This window comes from Podarcis vaucheri, assembly GCF_965113315.1.
Source record: "Podarcis vaucheri genome assembly, chromosome: 1".
In the NCBI taxonomy this organism is placed as follows: Eukaryota; Metazoa; Chordata; class Lepidosauria; order Squamata; family Lacertidae; genus Podarcis; species Podarcis vaucheri.
The window spans coordinates 34,862,627-34,881,367 of NC_138759.1; the positions used below are offsets into that span (position 1 = coordinate 34,862,627).

Sequence of the window (18,741 nt, forward strand, 5' to 3'; positions counted from 1 at the left end):
AGTAAAGGTAAAGGGACCCCTGACTATTAGGTCCAGTTGTGGCCGACTCTGGGTTTGCGGCGCTCATCTTGCTTTATTGGCTGAGGGAGCCGACGTACAGCTTCTGGGTCATGTGACTAAGCTGCACACGGAAACACCATTTATCTTCCCGCCAGAGTGGTACCTATTTATCTACTTGCACTTTGACATACTTTTGAACTGCTAGGTTGGCAGGAGCAGGGACCGAACAATGGGAGCTCACTCCATTGCGGGGATTCAAACCACTGACCTTCTGATTGGCAAGTCCTAGGCTCTGTGGTTTAACCCACAGCGCCACCCACATCCCTTCGTGTGCGTATTAGTTCTGTTTTAATTTCTGCTGTGAGCTACCTTGGGTCCTGCACTGGGAGAATGGCAGGATATAAATACTTTTCATAATGTTAACGCCCCAAGTCAATGAAGAGCACTGTGGAAGGGCTTCTTGCATATTTTGCATGCAGAATGTCCCAGGTTAAGTCCCTGACATTGCCAAGCAGGGCTGGGAAAGATACTGAGCTAGATGGTCAACTGGTCCAACTCAGTATAAAGGGCATCCTAGGATCCTGAGCGCCTAAACCCTTGCATGCACTTCTCTCTTCATGGCAGTAGCGGTGCAAGAGCTAACAACCAGCAGGGCCTTTCTTCTGTTGTTAAGGAGTGAAACAGTGGTGTTAAGATATGGCATGCTGCTCTAGGTGGATGCAGCGTTCTCTCCCCTGCTCTCCATGTGAAGCTTTATTTTTGGAAGAACCAGGGAAGCTCAGCATCAGATCCTGTGTAGATTCTGCAAGGTGGGGAAGCGGGTGGGACGGAATCTGAATACTACTTGCCTTTAAAATTTAAAAGGAACAGCAAATTATATTTGCATAGTGTTCAACTTGAGTTCTTTATGAAAGGCTTACATTTAGTCATCTGCTTAAGGCATGAACCTTAGCACTCAGCCCTTACTCTGACTTTGCTCAAGCAGACTGTCGTGCAACAGGCACTGAACACACGTGCTCTTCTTTTCACTCAGCTGCTGTGCCCAGGCGAATCCCTGGATTGTAAGCTGCTCAGGGCAGGGTCTTGTCCTACACACACACACACACACACACACACGCTTCACTGGATCGCTCAGTCGGTAGCGCACGAGAATCTAAATCCCAGGGCGAGCCTGGGTGAAAGATTCCTGCACTGCAGGAAACATCTCCTTTTCCAGATGCTTCTCAACGCAGCCACATTGGGCAACGATCAAAGCGGCTGCTCCGCCCCTCAAACAGCAGCTGGTGGGGAGCAAATGCGCTCCCCTTGAGAAGGACCGCGTTTACACGGAGACCGGCAGGAGCCGCAACCGCAAAGGCAGCGCGTCTCAGAAGCCCCGCAGCTGCGTCCTTCCCTCACTACCCTTCGGTCACGTGAGTGGGCGGGGCCCTGAAGCAGCTCCGGAGGCGAGCCTTCTTCCGTCATCCCCGTGCGACGAGGCGCGAGGGGCGGAGGGAGGGAGAGGCATGGCCCCCGCCGCCGCCGCGCCCGGGGCTGTTTGTTGTGGGCGGCTGTTATGGCCTCCGTCGCGGGAGAGGCCGGCTCCATCCCGCCCGAGGTCTCCGCCCCGCTAGGGGACTCCTCCGAGGAGGCAGCCGGAGAGGTCTTGAGAGGCGCCCTGCGCTCGCTGCCGGCGCTGGTGGGGCAGGTTAGTTTTGCGGGGAGGGAGCCAGCGCAGCAGCCGCGCTTGGCGGCGGAGTCGGAGGCAGGAGGGATGGGGTGCAGTTGCCGCCGTGGAAACGTCCTCGAAAAGGGGGGGGGCTTATCTAAAAGGGGGAAAATAAAAGGTCGGCCCCGACACCCAGCTCCGATCTCGCTGCACAAGTTTCCTGAAAGACGTGTATCTGCACGAGACAATCGTGTTAAAATAGTTTTTAAGGAGTCTCTCCAAGGAAAAGAGGCTTATGATTAAGCCTAGCATAGTGCTTCAGGGCTCCCTTCCCACGTTTTCTCCGTCACGCTTCGCGTATCTGAGCATCGAACCGAGCTTACCAAACCTAAGCTTGCTACTACTTGGAAGCAACAGCTATTGATTTCCGCAGGAACCTCTTGCCACCCTCGGTGATTGTTGTTGCTGACATGCATGCCCCACAGAAATCAATAGGATTACAAGGGACGTTTTAATCCTCACGTTTTTCCTAGTGGGGTGTTGCTTTCATATATTTCATTTAGCTTTTCCGGGCTCGTTTTTCTTTGATGCATTTGGTACATTGCGCTTCCCAACCCCAAGCCCCCACCACTCACGAGTGTGTAATGTAAATCTGCAAATTTGGGAACCTATTTTGTATATGGCTCTTCCTCTTCTTCCACTCTTTTTTTTTATAATAACCTTCATTATTTTGACTTGTGTGACACTGGCACATGGGTGGCCGACACACATTTGTTCTGCAGTGATCAAATGTAAGTAGCTGAAGAACTGAGTTCAAATTGTGGTTTACATATTGTAAGGAAGGGGAGCAAAAATCCCATGTGAAACTCAGCATTCTGTAATTGCTTTTTTGCCACCTTTGTAAATGCCTACATACACACATTTTACAGTCTGCCTTTCTAAAGGATAGAAATCTCTTTAAGGCTTGTGTTACAATGACTCTTAAAAAACCTCTGCTATTAACCTAGGTAAAATGTAACAAATACAGGCCTGTCAAAATCTTCTCTTGCATCCTTGAGCATTTACATGCATTTCAATTAAACAGAAGCACATATTGATTGAGGAGTAGATAAATGGTTTATTTCTATCTGCATTGATGGTAAGATGGCTGCTGGAGTGCAGTATCACTTCTAGTGTCCAAACTTTTTTTAAAAAAAGTGAGTTGAAAGTGGGAGAGGATGAAGAGAGGAGCCATAAGAATTCTTTACAATGAGGAAAGGATCTATTACAGAGACAGATAATTAAAAGATTCAATAGCTATAGTTTCAAGAAGTGGTTTGATCAAAGAACTTTAAGGAGGAAATAGAAATTGATCAGAGTCAATAAACAGTGTCATGTTGTGTCTTTTGTTAAACTACATGAAGTGGGTGGAAATTAGTTAGATGGAAACTAGTTGTCTGGCTTTTTGAAAGTGGCATTTTCTCCAATGGATAAAAAGGGTTAGATTTAGATCTGGAAAATATGGGCTCAAGTCTTCATTGCTGTTTTGGATTTATTTTGTAGCCTTGGCCATATATCATCATCAGTTCCCCTTCTCTTAAGATGGTATTACAAAAATATTTTTTCATTTGCAATGAAGATTGTAAACAATTTTCAACATCGGTAGTTTAATCCTAAACATATCTGCTCAGAAGTAAGTCTCATTGACATTGGTAGGTTTTAACTCAGTTTACAGCAGTCTTAAGTGTAGGGAAAGGCAGTGTGGTGGATCCGTTGTTGCATCCCAAGCCCTGCTGCTTTGGCAGACAACTGGGGGACTGGTTTCTGTAATTTTTATTTATGCACAGTGAAGTCTGGGCTGGCACCACTGAAGGGCCTGAGAATTAGTTCCTCAGGGAATATACAGAGCTTTGGATCCATCCCATCAAAAACTGCCCAGTAATATTGTGTTAGGGGCTTTCCTCTTTCTACTGCTGGTAGAAGCCAGTAGAGGGACATGTATGTGCCATCCTAACACATTGCCCATCCAGTCATCATAGGAACACTGGAAGATACCCTATACTAAGTCTGATCATTGGTCTTTCTAGCTCAATATTGTCTACATTGACTGACAGCAGCTCCCCAGGGTTTTGGACCTATCTGGAGCTTCCAGGAATTGAACCAGGGTCCTTCTGGGTGCAAAGCAGATGCTCTGCCACTGAATTATGGCCCTTCTCCATGCTTTTCAACATGGGGCGGAGGAGGGATAGGAGTTCACTTAAAGTGTCTATAGAATTTCAACCTAAAAGTGCTAAATAAAGTAATATCTGCGGGAGGAAACCAGTGTAAATAATTTGGTAAAAATCTTCCTCCCACTTTTTGTAGCCTCTGTTGAAATTAAAATTTTAAATGAAATATTTTCACATAGGGTACACACATAAACACACACAGAGAATACTGAAGTGTATCATTATTTTAAAATAGAAAATAGCCACCATTAGTACTGAGCTTATCCCCATATTTTGAGAACATCTTCTGAACTCCCAAGGGCATCCATGGGAGAAGCAGAACATATGAGAAAAGTTGCACAAGGCATGGGTGCAGGGAAAGTGAAAATGGGAGCATCAACTACTTCCACATCTTTTATTTTAAAAGCTAGTAATATTCATCAAATATATATAGGCCAAGGGCCTTCTGGCGGTTCCCTCACTGAAAGAAGTGAGGTTACAGGGAACCAGATAGAGGGCCTTCTCGGGAGTGGCGCCCGCCCTGTGGAATGCCCTCCCATCAGACATCTGAAGGCAGCCCTGTTTAGGGAAGTTTTTAATGTTTGAATTTTTTTTCTGTTTTTAGTATTCTGTTGGGAGCCGCCCAGAGTGGCTGGGGAAACCCAGCCAGATGGGCAGGGTATAAATAATAAAATTATTATTATAATTATTATTATTATTCAGCCCAAAAATTATGACTACTTAAAATATGTGACTGAAACCATCAATACATGCAAGATTATATCCAGGAATTTTGCACATCATACTTAAAATGACATTAGTAATTCCTGCTACCTATTGAGTGCACAATTACGCCATAGCAGGAAATTTCAATATATATATATTCTTCAGTCCTCTGAAGAACATATCTCTTTTATATGTAGAAAAAAGTGGCATGTTTCTCCCTGGGCTTGTAAATAATCTGTAAAATGGCTCCTGGTTTCCTACGCTGCTTTTGCCTGCCCCACTGTTGCTCTTAATATTGGAGAACCCTTCACCCCAAAGTGCTCAGAGTGTACTAAATATTTCAGTTGAGGGAAAACACTGGTGGAAACCACCAATAATGTGTCCCAAATTGTTAAAGTCCTGGCCCAATTCCACCTCTGTATTTACATACAGCTTAAATGGGGCATGTCTGAAGTAAGAATATTGAAAAATCCTCAAAAGCAATGATGTTCAGGAACAGGGGGTTAAGTTTCTAGACTCAAAATGGCAGTAATTTTTAGCAGAAAAAATAAAACTACAGTAACTAATTGAAATCTATGCAGTTAACTGTCACATGTGCTCCCATTAGAATGTCACCTCAGAACATGATTGTTTTAAAACTTGAGTTGATTAACCTGCAGATTCCTCTGTCATTAGAAGTGAGAACGACAACTAACTTAGATAGTAATAGATTTATTCTCTATAAATTTTCCTGAGGACTAGGAACATAGTTCAGAAGCGGTATCCCACAGAGTAGCAGTTTCCAGGAAGCAGCAGCAGGAGATGACTTGTATTGAAGGCCTGCTTGTTTGCTTTCCATAAGCATCTTCTTGGTCAGTGTGGGAAGCAGGCTGCCAGACTTGGGAGTAGACCATTGGCCTGATTGAGTCTGTTCTTGATGCTTTCGACTGATGTGAAATTCCCGTTTAACTCTTAGGCTGTTTGTGGTTGGAAGGGCTGTTGTGTTGAGGCCCTCTTGTGACATGATTTGTTTCACTTTTGAAGCTTAATATTGGAGAAGATGTGGTGAAAATTAACATCGACTGGAGCAGGCTTCAAAGTACATCACCCGCGTTGCTCTTTACTGCTCTGCAGCAGCATATATCAGGTTTACAGGTAATTTTTTTTTATTGGAACTCTAAAAACTCAGCTCTCTCAGAGTAATCCTTAAATGCAGAACCTCGGCTCAGCAGTTAGGGCTGCTGCGTCAGGAAATGGTGCATCTTGCTGTATTGTACACCTGAGGTTCCACTGTGCTTTCTAAAAGATTTAAACCTGTTACCTTAAAACAATTATCAGGAGGATTGTGGGAATAGCATTGCAAGCTACTGTGGATAAGTAGATTGCGCAAATGCAGTCCTGTTGATTTCTACACTTCCATTGTAAATGCAGTACATTTCCATCTGTGGTGGGTTATAATTAAGCAATAACACGGCAGGTGTGTCTCATGCTATGATAATGATTCCATGCGTTGGGTGAGTTCTGCGGTTCGTAGAGTGCTTTCAGTGGATCAAGAAGTGGCATTATCCCAGCATGATGCATCCTGGTGTGTGTGTCTGCAATTAACCATATTTCCAGCACAGATTTTTTTCTTCAAAGTAACTTCTTAGATATTTAATCTTCATCTTGTCAAGTAACCAGTTGCTCTGTGTTATCCTATTCATTTGACATTTTAAAACCGTTATTAATGTGAAGTTGCACTATTTGGCTTGTTCCTTGTTTTTGGATGTCATTTTGGATTGCATGCTAGCACAGTTCATGTGGTGTCTGTGTGATGCCACAATGAGAATATATTCAACTGAGGTGTGGCCTGTCACAACATCTCCTTTGCAAGTTCTCTTGGGAATAAAACAGAATGATGTTGGTTCATTTCCTGTCTGTCTTTGTGGGGGCTTGAATAGCAGAAATTTCCAGATGATTGTGCCATCATTCTAAATAATGTATATATCAAAAGCTTTTAAAAAAGAAAAGAACTTGCAGGGCAGTGAGCACAACAAGTGCTCTCATGCAATTGTTTCTTAGTATAAGAACTAATAACCTTGTAAGTGGATGTTATTATTTTGTTACTGTTTTTTCAGACAATTTGATAGTGCCAACCGAAGTATTTCTATTAATAGCATTGGTGTAAAATCCTAATTTTGTAGCTCCAAATAAGGAATAAACATTAAGCTCAATTAAATGGAAGTGGGGGAATTGCTGATGTTGTAAATCACTTCATAGTTTTTGATTGTTTGCATGATTTGCAAGTACTGTTTTTTGCTGGGTTGCTGTCTAGCCCTTTTTTTGCAGGTTCTTTAAAAGTGTAACAGAAGAATGGATGAACTAACTTGTATTTGGGTTTATTTTGTTGTGTGACTTTGCATACAAAATGCAAAGGATATAAATAGGGCTTTTTTTTTTTTTGAATGATGAGAAAAATAAGGTGCATTTATTTTGCTTCTCTGGTTATTGGCTGTGTTGGGAGATGCATGAGCCTGGAGTACAATGTTTGTATTCTCCCATGCATTTTGGGTGGCTGTGTTTCAAGTGGAGATGCTGCCAGTGATGTAGTGTTAAAGCAAGAGCTTTAACAGAATGAAAGTCTTGGCTCTCATGTTAAGGAGGAAAAATACTTAAGCCTTAATGTTCTGGGTAAGCATTTGAATGGCATGTAAATTAAGTGGCATTGGTGCCGAAGGGTGCTGCTTTGATTTGGTACAAAACAGATGAGTAACAGGCAGATTTTCTCAGATAGTCTGGACCCTCCAGAGGTTGTTTTTTCCCCAAATACGCAGATTAGTAAAAGGCACTGATCGAAAGGGCAGTGACACTTAGAGATGTTGTATTTTAATTCTAGTTTGATTGGATTATGTACACAAAGGTGATGGCATATGGCCTCTACAATTATTTTAAGAAGCTTGTTTTAGAGATTCCAGTTAAGAAGAAGTGTTCTGTCAGTTTGAATCCCATCTCTCTCTCTCCCTCTCTCTCTCTCTCCTTTCTTTTGCTTAGCCATTTATAGAAAAACTCCAGTCTTTGATTAAAGAAGAAAGCACTGTACCCGTTGATGATTCCAGTAAGACAGAAGGTGGAAAGTGTGAGACTAATTCAAATGTAATAGAAAAAGACTTGCAGATGGAAGTGACACATGCAGCTTTTGGTTCTGCAAGCCTGAAAGAGGCTCATGTTGATTTTGACCCAGAAGTAGTCCAAATAAAAGCTGGGAAAGCTGAAGTGAGTGAGTCTTGGGCCACTTTTTTTTCTTTTCTAAACTAGACCATTCTCCCCCTATTTTGAATGGAAATAATGAAATCTAAATATACGTTGTCCCTGTCACCTGCAGATTGAAAGACGAATATCAGCCTTCATTGAAAGGAAGCAAGCTGAGATCAATGAAAACAATGTCAGAGAATTTTGCAATGTTATCGATTGTAATCAAGGTAGCTGTCCACTTGCGGTTTAATTTTCTTACCCTTTTAAGTGTGATCTCTTGCCCTATTATTTGAACAGCTCTTAAAAAAAATATATTGAAAAAAGGGCAATGTTACATAGTTAACCATGTAAAAGGCATTGGTTAGACAAAACATAAAGGGAGTCTTAGTTTACAACACCCTGATTTGTACTCATTTATAATTCGGTCCCAGTGACTTCAATAAACTTATTTCCAGTATAATCTAATTCTTATTTTAGGGTATTCTCAATAACTGTAGTGGCATACAAAAGGGTACATGATTTCTAGACTGCACACTTAACTAAGAATATGGCTTTTCTAAAAATATTTTGGGGAAAGCTATATGGGGTATGAATAGAGTGCCCTTCCTTACTATAAATCAATCTGAGCAAGTCTGTGTTTACTGGGGTTTTTTTAACCTGTTCTCTTCTTACTAATTGCATTTTAGTGAGAGTAACTGTGCACAGAAATGTATCACAGAAGTGTTTTAATAATGTGCACTAATAATCTTAAAACGCGAGGAGAAAAGTATGCTCTTAATGAAGTATAACTTCTGGATTTCTTCATTTAGATGTACTGAAGAAGATAAGCATGGTTGTTAAGCTCCTTTAGCTTGTCATTGAGATTTCCATTTTATACATGGCCATCACTTGTCCAACACACCACATCCCTCAGAAACTACATTTCTCTCTTTCTGTACCAGTGACCAAGATCATACCACTGCCCAAGTCATCTTTCATCATCAGTGGCATTGCTTTCTGGGTATTAAAAGGACCAACTCTGAAGGTGAACATTTTTCCACCTGTGCTTTTAATTATTATTAAACTAGATGAGAAAAATGGAATACAGCAATCACACGAATTATGTCACGAATAAAATCAAAATCGAACAATAATACATATGTGTGATATGCCTGCAACACAAATTCCATAGTTTTATAAACAGAGCAAGATTCCTCAGTATCTTAAGAAGGGCAAATAACCATTTCAGTATTTTGATCATATTGTCCTTTCCAAAAGGTGACACATTCAATTGGTAAAGATGTTCTTTACACTTCTTAAACCTTATGAAATGTGTAAGCTTCACCACCAATAAGTGCTTGCCTTCCAGTGCAACCATATCCATGTATACTCAAAAGTCTCCTTTAAGTTCAGTGGGCTTGCTTCCAGGAAAGTGTTTATACGATTGTAGCCTTAATCATTCTTCAGTAGATTTTTACTGTTCTCTGCTTGGAAACAATTTCAGTTTTTTCAGTAATTAACACGTTAGTTACCACTTTTCTCTATTCGTATCTTATATAAAAAGTCTGACCCCAAATAAAACATTTTGGCAAAAACAAACCACCAATTATCAAAGTCATCAGCAGAACTGACAGCATCTCCAGTGCCTATCGTCTTGTATTAAATGCATCTGTCTCAATTTACCTTGTGCTGTATACCACCTGCACATGATTTTAAAGGGTTTTCCCTTAAATTAGTTGATATAGAATACTTGATTTCTTGTGTAAATACATACTCACATGAATATTCTATAATATCACTCCTTAAATATTTTCCCAGTCTAGTCTAAATTTATGTTCAGTGGGAACTTATGTTTTGAGGAAATGATTATGTTTAGAAAATAAACCTTTGGTTTTTACCAGATTTTTATATCTATATCTATTGTGTGTGTGTGTGTAATTTCAAAACTTGTTTAATTTTAACCAAGTGTTTACTAATCCATTCTATTACAAAAGCATTTAACAGAAAACATTATATAATTCCTCACACACATGACTTCAGAAAGTATCCATCTTTAAAATAAGAATAAAAATAAATTATTTAAATGAGTGCCTTGCCCAAACAATTAAAGTAGCCATAAATTCACTCCATTTAAGAGTATCATTATAAAAACAAGTCTAATTGGAAAGCAAATCATCTTATCCTTATCCTAAATATTTGACACAGGAGTATTGCCAATATTTCTTTCTCTGTCTCTAAGCTGCACACTTGGAACATATAAGATTGTACCTTTCCTGTACGGAATTCCGACATATGTTCTGGATCTTTTAACATTGAAAGCTGGGCGCTTCTGGAAATTGGCATTTGTTAAGTGTTAATGGGGTTTTTACTTTTTAAAATATTAATAGAGCAGTATAGTTAATAACTGCTAAACATGAAGACCCTAAAATGTGGATATTATTATTGTCCCTAGAAAAAGTAATCTCAGTAATCTTTATATCTGTAATCTGGCCTACAGTAAGTAAAACCAAGTTTAAACATCAGCACTGAGTGTTCTGTGCTTTTAGGTTGAAATCCAATTTTAGTCATATTTGGGGCAGCTAGATTGAAATCAGTAACTTAAGTAAAGTCTATTGGTTTCAGTGGGTCTACTCAGAATATGACATAATTGGATACTGCATCTTATTTAGGTATGCTAGCTGGCTCTGTTAAGCCTCTGGAGCAAAGTGTGGGCTTTTTAAAAAACTGCACTAATGATCACTTATTAAAAACACCCTTAGAAAACAGTTGTGCAAGGACTGATGCAGTGTTCACACCTTACCCAGGATTCAAAAGTCATGTTAAAGGTAAGTACTATTTATCATTATCTGTCAGTGTATTTAATGAGGGATTTTGTCCTCTAAAGTAACCCTTTTAAAAAAGAAGAACCAATACAATTAGTATAGGCAAAAGGGAACTTGGTCAGTTTCTCTAAGCTCTTGAACTAGACATTCACTTGATAACGGAAGATCTCTCTCTTTCTAAGATGAGACATCAATTGAGGCGATATACCTAGTCCAATGCACGTTTATTCAGAAAAAAAAAAGTTTCCAACTGAGTTGTGGGATTACAGCATCTGTTCATTTTCTAAGCCAATGAGAGACACTTTGTTCAGGTGCATTAGAAATGTTTGTCATTTTATATTAAATTTAGCTTTTCAGAAACAAGTGCTAGAAACTTGGGTTGGGGAGATGATTTTTTTATTACTGTTATTTAAAAAAAATTATCCAGCTGTGATTTTAAGCACACCTATTAGGAAACAAATCCCATTGAACTCAGCAGGGCTTGTTTTGAAGTAAGTATGCTTGTGATCAGACTGTCAGCATTCTACAAAAGACTGTGGCTACTGTGGTAGAAAATGGCTTTTGGATGAAAGTTGCCTTGCATTATTATATCACTGATTCTCTAATTGCCTTTGTAGAATCGTCAAAAGCTTTATTCTTTAGGAAAGCTTTGGGACCATAAATGGTTGTTTCGCTTTTGAAGTGGTTTTAATTGCTGTGATTAAATTATTTTTCATAGTTTTGTTCTCCGTCCTTCACCCCCTCCTGTTTTAGTGAGTTATTGCTCCTTTATTGCCATTTATTGTCCTTTTTTAAAAAAAACAACAACACCTAGGTTATTTAACTTGGTGGTGCTAAACACATTGGGCTTGTTGAGGAAAAGTGAGATATAAATGTTGTAAATAAAGAAACAAATCAATGGCTAGCTTTTTTTAAAAAAAATAAGATGGCAGTGTGAAAAGTTCAAGGACTAGTTCTCTAGAATAGTTGTCTGGAGCAAAGGTGGGGAACTTGTTTGACTCCAATCTCCCATCACCCTCTGCCCCAGCCAGCATGGTCAATGATCAGGAATGACCATTGCTGTTAATCCAGCAATGTCCGGAGAATCAAATGATATTGCTCCCTCTTTCTCTCTTTTGTGGAGCGTTTATTGTGGGAGTCTGGAACTCCTGCTAATTGTATTCTTGTTTTGGGGGGGCGTTGAAGAGCAGGTGAGTCATTTCTATTAAGCTGAGCACCACATAATCTTTAGTACTTAATAGTTGCTAATTTACCACATTGAAAGTAAGTTCTGCCATGCAATTTCTAATTGGAAGTGCTTTAGGTTAGTGTAGAATCACAGTACAGTAGAGCACATGACAAGAACAATGCAAAGCACATGGGATAGTCATATTTATTTTTCCCAGCATGAGGCATACAGACAGCAGGAGTATTTGAGTCAGTAAGGAAGAGTAATTGAATAATTCAGAAGTTAGGTTTCTTGTGCAGTTTAGTCACCACCAGAGCAGAATGCGGAACATTACAGTTTAAGTTAGGGACAAATGCAAATTGAGATTGGCTAGCATTATATTCTCTAAGAAGGAAGCAGCCCTGGGAGTACTCCTATTAAACACAGCGGGGCTTACTTTTCTAGTGAAATTAAAGAAAATGCACTGTCAAAAGTATTCTCCTTGCAGATAATCCTTGCTTGTTCCTTCCATGTGTGTAAAATATTCATCTTGTACTTCTTAAACCTAGTTTCTCGAGTTGTAAACACCTACGGCCCCCAGACCAGAAGTGACAGTGCTCATGGGTCCACTCATAAGGCGAACTCCCTTTCTCGTGATTGTGGGAATCAGGCTGTAGAAGAGAGACTGCAGAACATTGAAGCACATTTAAGGTTGCAAACAGGTTTGTAGAAAGTTGTTATCTGTGCATGCAAATCATTTGTATTCGTGCCCTCAGTTGTGAGTCATTCAGTGGAGCAGAAACCATCAGAAGCATAAATTCAAAGTGTAACTATAGGGAAGGCTACACTTTTATCCCTGGTGTCCTATTTCCTACTTTTGAACTTCAAAATATGGGAGTGTCCTGGCTGAAGAATGATGGGACAAGGATTAGAATTGTTCATGTAAAAGCACTATGCATTGCATTTCCTTCTCTCTTTTTGTCCCTCCCTCAAAAAAAAATCTGTAGGAATTAATTGTGCAGGTGTTCAGTCTAGTTGGATACACTACTCAGTGGCTGGTGGTCTTTGACATGTTTGCATGTTGACCGCTGCCAGGCACCTTGCTGGGCAGCCTAGCATGTTCATTACTAGCCTCTTCCATATAAGGAATGGAAAGAAAAACTCACTAACTTCTTGTAAAGATCCAAGAGAGGAATTATACTCTGGGAGATATATATATAGTCTGCAAATCTAAATGTGTGCATTTTATTTTTCATGCCAGTCATGTTTCACTTCCAGTACAGTACATCCACAAAATTTTGAAGTAGAAGTGTAAGGACTCTGGCATATGGTTCTTCAGATGGAAAAATGTCACAACTCACAACAATAAGTGTAGTCAAGGTCCCTTTGCAGAAATCCTGATCAATGGTTTCATTGACTCTGCTTTGATGGAGCATAATGGACAGAGTTATATTTTCAAAGAACAAGAAGTAAAATACAAGATGAGATTTATTTTTTAAAACAAAGCAAAATATCAAACCTATGTCTTTTTTGCAATTGCATTCAGAGCTCTGGATCACCACATGTATATAAGCAACGCACTTCCCAAACCCAATCTTGGAACCCTGCCTTGCTAGGATTCAGCAGGTCTTGGCACCAGAGTATTGCTATTTAATGTTGTATGTTTTCCCTCCTATGCACCCTTTGTTATGTTCACATCTTGATTGAGAGATTAATCTTAAAGACTATACTGAACTTTTCTTTTCTTTTCTTTTCTTTTGAATGCTTCTAGTCATGCTAGCTTTTCATATCTATCATACATCTATCACCCATAATATAGGTGGACCAGTGCCAAAAGACATCTATCAAAGAATAAAAAAGCTGGAAGATAAGATTCTTGAATTGGAAGGAATGTCTCCCGAATATTTTCAATCTGTGGTAAGTCTAACTCTGTTGCGCTTAATAAGGTGCACAAAGCAAAGTATGTGGGGGTTCTCTATAGTAAAAAGGGGGGAGTTACTTCGGTCTAGCCATTTTGTTCCAGGCACAGAGTTTTCTGCTGTACTTTCCCAGCTCCACAGTCTGTCTTGTTCATTTCTCTGGAAGGGACAACTCTTCATGATGCTCTCTATTGAGGACAGCTAGGCTACCAGCAGATACGATATGTTCTATGTACACACTGGAGAATTCATGAGGTGCTGTTTTGGAAAGATGGACTAGGTTTTTTTAAACTGTACAGAGTATTTTCCTCTTACAAAGGTGAAAATGTTTTCTCAAGAGCTAATTTACTCATTCAGATTTAAACACACACATTCACACACACACACACACGTATTCCAGGACTTAGGATACAGAAAATTAGGGATGAAGCCTGACTACAGTCAGTTTGCTTGCTTTTTGTCAGCAGGTTTTCCAGTCTAAAAAAGCACATACACAGCTGCTAGGGTTGGTTAAAAACTCACTGGGCAACTGTTTGGGGAAGTAATGAATCCAGCACCCACTCGTACACAGCTGGTCAGCAGGATTTAATATCCGTGTGTGAAACCTCAGCAGTTGGATGAAAAAGGTGAGCCACATGTTGATAGTCCATCAATGCAGGTGGTTCCCCATCTTTTTGCACATAACGTGCTCCTAGCAGTATTGGAGTAAGCAAATTCTATATAGGAGAGGATTCAGGTGCTCACATTTCTCTTCAATAGAATCATAGAATAGAATCATAGAATCATAGAGTTGGAAGAGACCACAAGGGCCATCGAGTCCAACCCCCTGCCAAGCAGGAAACACCATCAGAGCACTCCTGACATATGGTTGTCAAGCCTCTGCTTAAAGACCTCCAAAGAAGGAGACTCCACCACACCCCTTGGCAGCAAATTCCACTGTTGAAAATGGAAGCCCTTTGTGAAGGATGGGCTCTAGGCCGCTGCCTCTTTCATTATGATGAGGAAAAGAATTCTTGTCCTTTCTTGTTTTTGTAATACAAAAGAAACATAGAAGAGAATCTGCTTTACTTATATTTGGACTTTTGGGTTGGTCTTTTTTTTCAGAATTTGTCTGGCAAGAGAAGGAAAACCCAACAAAACCAAGTGAGTGCTGCTAATCTGTGTGTTTCTTGCAATTAAAAATTCAGAGATTTATAACCTTTGGTATTCCTCTACTCTCAGCTTGCTTAAACTAGAATAGACGCATCAGAAATCCCTCCGCAACACGTGCATTTTCTTTGTCTCTGTTAACTTAGCATATATTTTAGCACTGTTAAATATTTCATTGTTTCATAAGCTTAAAGATAGGATGGACTTATATGGCACAGTGGCCCCAGCCAAAAAAACCTTCTCCTATGATCATAGCTCCAGGCACCTTGGGGAGTGCTTAAATCTGCTTCTCAGTTCAGTCTGCTGGATTGCATGGGAAACAGTAACATCTCACATCTCTGGGGACCGACATCTCGCATAGTCTAGTCAATCCTCATGGAAATCAGAATCCAGTGTTCCCATAGGAGTATGGAGCTCCAAACATGGCATTCCACAAACATTTGAATCTGTCCTAATCCAGGATTTTATTTATTTATTTATTTATTTTTAAATCAAAGCATCAGCCCTTCTAAGTTCTCTAGCAGCACAATCCTGTGCGTGTTCACTCAGTTCCCTTGTACACTGTGAAATTTATACCGAACTCCGAAGTAAATGTGCATAGGGTTACACTGGGTCTCAATTCTCAATATGAGAAATCATCTTGGTAGTTTATAGATAGCAAATTAAATTCACTGCGACTTTTTCCTCTCTCTCTCAGATTATTCTTATCCTAGCTAAAAAACATTAGGAGTTTTCATCATAATTACCACCATAGTCATAGGGGAAATTCAGATGTATAGTAAATCATGATTTATTAAGTCAGTGATAAGCATCCTACACACAGAGACTTCCCTTATATGCCAACTTTGGTGCTTGTTTTATGGTTTCTTTAACTGCAGTTTCCTATTACATCAGAAATGGAAAACTCTGGTCTAACTTTGGATTCCAGACTTCAATTTGAAAGCAGTCTTCATACTGTGATCTGTGGTCCAGCATTAAACCACAGTTTAAGATTTTTTTAGCATCCTCAGAAGCCATACCATATCTGATGTAAAGTGAAACAGGTTTATGTAACCTCGATGAAAGTGGTGAAATTGGCAAATACAATGAGAAGAGTGGGTTGAACATGAATAAGATGCTGATTTTCTGGATTCTATCATGAAAAGCAGCACGGGGTGATCCTGAAAAAGGCACTCAATCTCTTTTCATACTCAACCGCCACAACCAGAGTGGTATATGCGAAAAAATGGAAAGAAAAGGAGATACCCACAAAATAAAAATGGCAAAATAAATTGAGAGAATACACAGAATTAGTAACTATGACTGCGAAATGAGTGGAAGTGTTTTGAAGAATATCTCAGAGGATATAATAGTCAGTTTAACCTACAAGTAGGAATGAACATGGGAACAGCAGATCACATTAAATAAAGGAAGATTTGAGACGAAGATGGGTGAAATAATAGAATATGCAGCTGAGAAAAGACTGCCTAGAATGCCATGGGGAGATGGACTGGGAAGGATAAGAGATAATGGTGATAAGAGGGATAAGATTCATCATTATCTCTTATCTGAGGATAAGAGATAATGATGAATCTTGTATGGTGTATATATATGTTGTAAAAGTGCATAAACAAAAAGAAAAGCAGCACAGAGACTTTTTTTATAAAAATGTGGGGGGGGGGGACTAGAATGTTTCAAATGTTTGTGCAACAAATCCAAGATGTTAACCTCTTTTTTCCTGAATGACAGAACTATTCTTTGGCTGAACTTGATGAGAAGATCAATGCACTTAAGCAAACACTGCTGAGAAAAACAAATGAAGGGAGGCCCAAGGTTGTTGATCAGCTTCTTTGAGTACAGTGATGTGACTTCATCGTGCTTTCATGTGTACTTAACTCTAGACTGCCCAAGTACTGTTTATCTAGGCACTCTGTGGAAATGAAACATTACATATGAACCAGTCAAATTCTTATTGGAAACCTAGGTCAAGTGAACTTTTTTTCTTCAAAATGAAGAATGCTTTTAAACGTCGCATTGTAAATGTCTCTTCCCTTCTGATGGAAAGGAGGGTCTGTAGAAACGATAAAAAGAAAACCATACTTCTTGTATGTGATGCCTGTGAATCAGAATGCCTCTTTAAATATAGTTTTATCCAAAGACTATAGTGCAAAATGTGATTGTTCAAATAATTCGTATAGCTTTGTGAAATAAAGAGTTATATGTAGAAAATTTAAGCCAGCTTGCTGTGGTCTGGGTATCATTGGGAATTTCATGGTGCATTTAATGGGATGAGGGATTTCTTGATGTAGGAAGGTTAACTGACATACATCACTAGGTGATACTGTTATGAGTGATACTGTTCATTCATGAGTTAATACTGAATGCTTATAGAAGTGAAATCCTTAGGACTATTTCAAAAGAAGAAGAAAAGCAACTGTGTTACACTGAACTAACTCTTTCCACACGAGTTACCTTCACATAGGCTTTTTGAATTCTGTGTGATGCCTGTCTTGTCTTGACATCATAGACTCATAAGAGTTACTAGTGACCTAAAAGATCATCTCATCCAACCCTCTTTTAGTATGGGAAAGCCACTACTGCAGCATCCCTGATTGGTTGCCATCCAGCCTCTGCTTTAAGACCTCTAAAGAGAAGAATGGAAACATTTTTCAAAAGTGACATGATCAGTACTACTGCTGTGGTAATGAGCACCAACAGCAAGTGTGTTGTAGTAGGGAAAGTGTTGGTTGTTGTGGACTAGGCAAATCTTGGTTAAAGGCCTGTCTTAGCCACAAAGCTCAGTGTGGTGCGCTTGAATAGGGTCGTCGTACGTCCAGAATTACCCAGAAATATCTGGAATACTGCAGTCAGAAATAGTGTCTGGGTGGAAATCACAAAAAATGTCTGGGGAAATCTGGATGTATGGCAACCCATGTTGACAGTGCCATTTTTGGCAATTTCCCCTCATAATAGCTCAAAAGCTTCATATATTCATATATCATCTTAAGGCAGCCCTGTTCAGGGAAGTTTTTAATCTGTGATATTTTACTGTATTTTTGGTTTCTATGGAAGCCACCCAGAGTGGCTGGGGAAACCCAGCCAGATGGGCGGGGTACAAATAATTTATTATTATTATTATTATTATTATTATTATTATTATTATTATTATTATTATTTATTATTTATTTTTTTGTGAATTTGCCAGAAAATCTGAACAGCTTTTTCTGTCTGGATTTTCACTGTTTGACAAGCCTACTCATGAACAATTCTCTAGTCTCTCATCTAATTGAACTGATGGGTTTATTGGAGGAATACAACTACTTCATCATTACAAACTTTTATTATCTGCCTTTTAAGGTTAAATGTTACATGGCCAATAGAACTTCCAAGAAAATGGGATAGTAATTCATCACGGAATCACTCTTCACTGCAGAATTTACACAGAAGTAGACCTACAGTCTAGTTCTCCTAATTTGTCACCTGCACATTGGTAAACAACATCCCCACATTTATACCACATACCTACTTGCAGATGCCTTTTTATTTAGTTATCATTCTGTAACAAAAATATCTTAAGAAACCCAACTGAATTCTACAAATAGGGTGCTTTTTAACCCCAGGCAATGTTAATATTGGGGGTAGGGCATTTTTTAAAAGCAAAAATCAAGCAAGGGGGGTAGATACCTTCTGATAGAATACATATGGTTTTGTTTTAGAATATTTTAACACCCCAGACACAGGCAAGTTGGTTTGGGGTAGAAAAATACCACACCTGTATATGTCAGTTTCATACTACCCCATGTCAATTTTACTACATTAGAAGTTGGAGGGCGTAGGAAAATACTCAATAAAACTGGCTGTGTCAAATTGAAAGAGGCTAAATTTAGGCATAGGGACTAAGTACTCTACAACTTTACCTGGCATTTTCTAAAGGTAACAAAGTAACCAAACATTTACAGACAATACAAAGACATTT

At 39.4% G+C, this 18,741-nt stretch overlaps 1 protein-coding gene and 1 long non-coding RNA gene across 4 annotated transcripts in view; one reads left to right on the forward strand and one right to left on the reverse strand.

Moving 5' to 3' along the window:
• LOC309527274 overlaps window positions 1–18,741 on the reverse strand; it is a 439,252-nt gene that overhangs the window by 403,558 nt on the left and 16,953 nt on the right. The gene's annotated exons all lie outside the window — the stretch shown is intronic.
• On the forward strand, window positions 1,472–16,999 carry MBIP (MAP3K12 binding inhibitory protein 1). 2 transcript variants are annotated; one of them, XM_082213739.1, is made up of 9 exons: window positions 1,473–1,687; window positions 5,584–5,694; window positions 7,570–7,791; window positions 7,901–7,997; window positions 10,509–10,574; window positions 12,288–12,440; window positions 13,538–13,635; window positions 14,742–14,780; window positions 16,515–16,999. In XM_082213739.1, exons 1-9 carry the CDS (start codon window positions 1,556–1,558, stop codon window positions 16,617–16,619), a joined length of 1,023 nt encoding a protein of 340 aa, XP_082069865.1. In that variant the 5' UTR covers window positions 1,473–1,555; the 3' UTR covers window positions 16,620–16,999. The 2 variants fall into 2 exon arrangements, with proteins under 2 accessions (XP_082069866.1, XP_082069865.1); XM_082213740.1 differs by lacking the exon at window positions 5,584–5,694 and having other exon boundaries at window positions 1,472–1,687.

Excerpts from the sequence above, each read along its gene's own strand:
- MBIP (XM_082213739.1), top strand. The coding sequence starts at position 1,556 with ATGGCCTCCGTCGCGGGAGAGGCCGGCTCCATCCCGCCCGAGGTCTCC. Across the intron at positions 1,688-5,583 it reads TGCCGGCGCTGGTGGGGCAG|CTTAATATTGGAGAAGATGT; the intron begins GTTAGTTTTGCG and ends TCACTTTTGAAG. Across the intron at positions 7,792-7,900 it reads TAAAAGCTGGGAAAGCTGAA|ATTGAAAGACGAATATCAGC; the intron begins GTGAGTGAGTCT and ends TGTCACCTGCAG.